Genomic DNA, 4,435 nt, shown 5'->3' on the forward strand with positions numbered 1-4,435 from the left:
TAAGAAGGAGCAATGCCAGGGGCAGAGGCTCTCCGCCATTGCAAAAGCCTACCTTCAATTGATTGTTGTTGAAGAAAGGGGATGCCAAATAGGGAGATGAAGTGTCGCCATATACTGGAGGCCTGCTAGCCATAGAGAAACAGATGTGGGAGGGACTCCGTAGAGTGGTGAGTAGCTGAGTTCATTACGCATCAGCTACAGCAGGAGGCTAAGTGGACTCCCATGAACAATTGACCTTAGCTATCTATTGGAAGTCCAATCTCGAAGATGAACAATTTCATTTAACTAGTTTGCACCCTCTCCATGGACAGTTGATTGTAAAATGTCGTGACCGCTTCCCTGGGTGAGAAATTTCAGAGCATAAGCAGATTGAGATAAGTGGAGTACCTCAACTTAGGTGGCCCGAAAATTGGAGATTTTAATCGCTTCTTGAAGGGACTGGCAGTTGATGGCTGTACTCGTGGCTTCTCCAACCAGAGTATAAGCAAATTCAACTCTTCCCTTATCCGACATCCATTTAGGCATGATGATGTTATGCCTGTTGGGCGGTGGAGGGGAAGGGAGAGAGGTGACCTCTGCATAGGAGCAGATGTCGGATCTGTTTCTGCTGACTCGAACAGGGATTTCCATGGACGAATCTAGCTGATGCATCAGAGAAGAGGGGGGATAGGTGGTGGATAAAGCTTTAATGGGGCTTGGACGTTCGGCTTGATGACCCTGCTTCCTCCAACATCTTCAGGGGGCCTATTAGCAGGACGGTTGATAGCAGCACTAACCATCATCCTCCGACACCCTAAGAACTGTCCATTGAGGAGCTCAATAGCAACCATTGCATCCTCCCACCGTTTAAAAGTTATAAAGGCAAATCCCTTGCTTCTGCCAGAAGATGGAAATTTTGGAATGAAGACATCAGTTAGGGCACCAAACTGTACGAATTTGGCTCTAATGTCCTCAATTGACACCGTGAATGGAAGATTTCTGATGAATAATCTGCATTCTACTTTGGGGATTTTCCTCCACACCTCCTTCCAATCCCTAGTCTGACCGGCCTTGCTGGTCCCAACTCGATCCCCCATTCACCTGAAATCGCCCCTGAAGGGGCCATGGAAGACGACCTGAAGCCATCTCTTAAAATGCCCTACAAATCGCCCCTTCTTGCTCTAAGCTAAAGCATGGTCTGGGCAAGTATTATGTCTTAAAAACTGATTCAATCCACACCCCCAACTTAAAATCTACATTGTCCTCAATATATATATATATATATATATATATATATATATATATATATATATATATATATATATATATATGTGTGTGTATATTTAAGCATGCATTGCATATGAGACAATGAAAAGAAAGAGAAGTGATGGAAATGTAGTACCTGAAGGAAGGGGATTGAAGCCTTTCCAAGGTTCTCAATGTGAAGATGGGTTAGCAAAAGGACTCAAACAAACTGAAAGCAAACTATCTTAATCCTAAATCCTATAAAAGTAATAAAGCTAACTACACCTCCATCAGACTAGGAGATTTATCCTGGTACATAGAATCAATTAGAGGCGTGAACATGTCCTCTGAGTCAAATTTCTCAACAAAGGCTTTAAATGATGTCCGTTCACTTTTAAAACATGGTCATTCATTAGATTCTTTATCTCAATGGCCCCATGTGGATAGACATTAGTAACAGTGAAAGGGCTGGTCCATCGAGATCGGAATTTACCTGAAAAAAGGTGTAATCGAGAATTGTACAGAAGGACTTTTTCACTGATTACGAATGATTTTTGAAGGATGTTCCTGTCGTGGAACACCTTCATCCAATCCTTGTAAATTCTCAAGTTCTCATATGCATCATTCCAGATTTTCTTAAGTTTATTCAATTGTAGTTTGCGCGGTGAATTAGCCTTGTCTAAATTGAAGTTCATATTTTTTATATCCCAGTAGGCTCTATGTTCCAACTCCACAGGCAAGTGGCAAGCTTTCCCATAGATGAATCTAAAGGGGGACATTCCAATGGGGGTCTTAAAATTTGTATGGTATGCCCATAAAGCATCGGTCAAACAGATTGGCCAATCCTTACGGTCAGGGTTAACCATTTTCTTTAGAATGTGTTTAATTTCCCTGTTGGAAATCTCAGCTTGCCTACTTGTCTATGGGTGATATGGAGTGCTCACCTTATGAGAGATGTCCTATTTCTTCATTAAGTTTACAAATGTCATATTACAGAAGTGTGAACCTCCATCATTAATGATGGTCTGAGGCGTTCTGAATAGGGAAAGGATATTTTTCTTTTAAAAATTGAATGACCGTATGATGGTCATTGTTCTGGCACGGGAACACTTCGACCCACTTAGTGATATAGTCTACTGCTATCAAAATGTATAAATTCCCAAAGGATTGTGAGAATGGCCCCATGAAATTGATGCCCCGGCAATCAAATGCTTCAATGATAAGAATGGGGTTCAGAGGCATCATGTTTCGATGGGATAATGCACCCAATTTCTGACAATACTCACAAGCTTTACAAAACTCATGAGTGTCATTAAATATAGTGGGCCAGTAAAAGCCACACTACAGAATTTTGATCGTGGTCTTTTTAGCAAAAAAGTGACCACCACAGGCCTGCGAATAGAAAAAGGAGATGACACTTTGGTGTTCGTTGTCTAGCACACATCTTCTTAGAATTTGGTCCGAACAATATTTGAATAAATGCAGGTCATCCTAGAAGAACTTACGAACCTCAGCAAAGAATTTTTTGTTATCTTGTGCATTTCAATGAGTCAATGTGAAACCTGTGGCAAGATAATCAGCAATGTCAGTAAACTATGGTAATTGGGAGAGTTTAAGCAATTATTTGTAAAAGAACATATCATTTATAGGTGACATTTTAAGGAAATTGGGGAGATCAAGTCTCGAAAGATGGTCAATCACTACGTTCTCTACTCCCTTTTTGTCCTGCATTTCCAAATCAAATTTCTAGAGTAGGGGGATCCATCATATCAAGCGGGTCTTAACATAATTCTTAAATAGAAGGTACTTTAACACTACATGATTAATGTAGATGATGATCTTGGATCCGATCAAGTAGGACCTAAATTTGTCCGAAGCGAACATTACGGCTAAGAGTTCTTTCTCCATAATTGTAGTTCACTTGGGCAGGATTTATAGTTTTACTTACATAGTGAGTAATGTAGTGTCACGCCCCGAACTCGGAAACCGGGCTCACAAAATTCCCGATCGCCGAATCCGGCGCCAACAGCCTCCGTAGAACCCCATTCTCGGCTCCCAGCGCCCATTCGCCAGATTTCGATCCTGGGATGCTACAAGGAGGATTTCCAACATCAGTTTGATTCGTAATAAGCATAACCAAAGGCATTACCCACAAACAACAACCCAAAAACTCCATCACATTTCCACTATGATAAAAAACTTTACAAGTACAATGAGCATAAAGGAAAATACAAGGATGATGAACAAAAACTCTAAAATGATCTGCCACGCGTCCAAGCCTCAGCGCGGTTGAGATCCAATGTCACCTGCACGCAACGGTCGTGCATAAGCTTATAGAAAGCTTAGAGGGTGGTGAAAGTGTATGCTCAAGGTGGTAATGCAGTTATGCAGTATCAGAGTAATGCGGAACATGCTGATGAATGCCAAGAATACCATTAACCGTACCAAGGCCATGCGGTACAAAAAATGATATCGGCCATACCAAGGCCATGCAATGCGAAATGTAACTCAAGCATACAAATCCTCATCTAAGTCCACATATCAATACAGCTCAAAATCTGGAATATCACCGGGGTCTAGTACACTCCCAGCCAGATTGCCGCCCCATCGCGCGCAATAAGGTGAGTGGAAAAGACCTCACTATCCGCCTGCCAATATCGGGCTCGGCTCGTCAATAGCGGACCCATTCCTCGAGCTAGTCAGACTCAGCCTAGCATTGCCCCCTACTCTCGGGCGGGTAAGGCCGCACCCCCTTCTAACCGACCACGACACAGTGGAAAGCGCAACCGTCTAGTAATCGGCACTCAGTGCTCATGCACCCACTCGGTCTAGACGTTGGAGCAACCTCTTAGTACCATAAGGGTTTAGAGACTTTCACCCAGGGATATCTATCGCACCCTATGTAGAACAGTATTTTCGGTATCCAATCCTGCCAACCACGATACGTCTGTGGAGGCTACGGCCCTGATGTCGCTAGGGCGTACAGTAACCATATCACACAATGCGAATGCATGAATCACACTATCCAGTCATACAACAATCCTGCGCGTATCGTGCGCTCATGTAGGGCAACACCCCTGTACGGGAGCCCCTAGACAATCTGCCCGAAGGCATATGCTATGATCAATCATTTCTCATATCAAGCATACGTATGATGCATATGATCATGAATCATGGAACTAAACATGTTATATGGGATAGATGATGTTCA

The 4,435-nt window shown here is 42.8% G+C and overlaps 1 protein-coding gene across 1 annotated transcript; it reads right to left on the reverse strand.

Moving 5' to 3' along the window:
* Positions 1 to 650: 650 nt before the first annotated feature.
* On the reverse strand, positions 651 to 1,076 carry LOC131250682 (glycine-rich RNA-binding protein 1-like). Its single transcript, XM_058250965.1, has one exon. The coding sequence runs from the start codon at positions 1,074 to 1,076 to the stop codon at positions 651 to 653; it is 426 nt and encodes a 141-aa protein (XP_058106948.1).
* Positions 1,077 to 4,435: the final 3,359 nt, after the last annotated feature.

The sequence above is a fragment of the Magnolia sinica genome, chromosome 7 (genome assembly GCF_029962835.1).
Source record: "Magnolia sinica isolate HGM2019 chromosome 7, MsV1, whole genome shotgun sequence".
In the NCBI taxonomy this organism is placed as follows: Eukaryota; Viridiplantae; Streptophyta; class Magnoliopsida; order Magnoliales; family Magnoliaceae; genus Magnolia; species Magnolia sinica.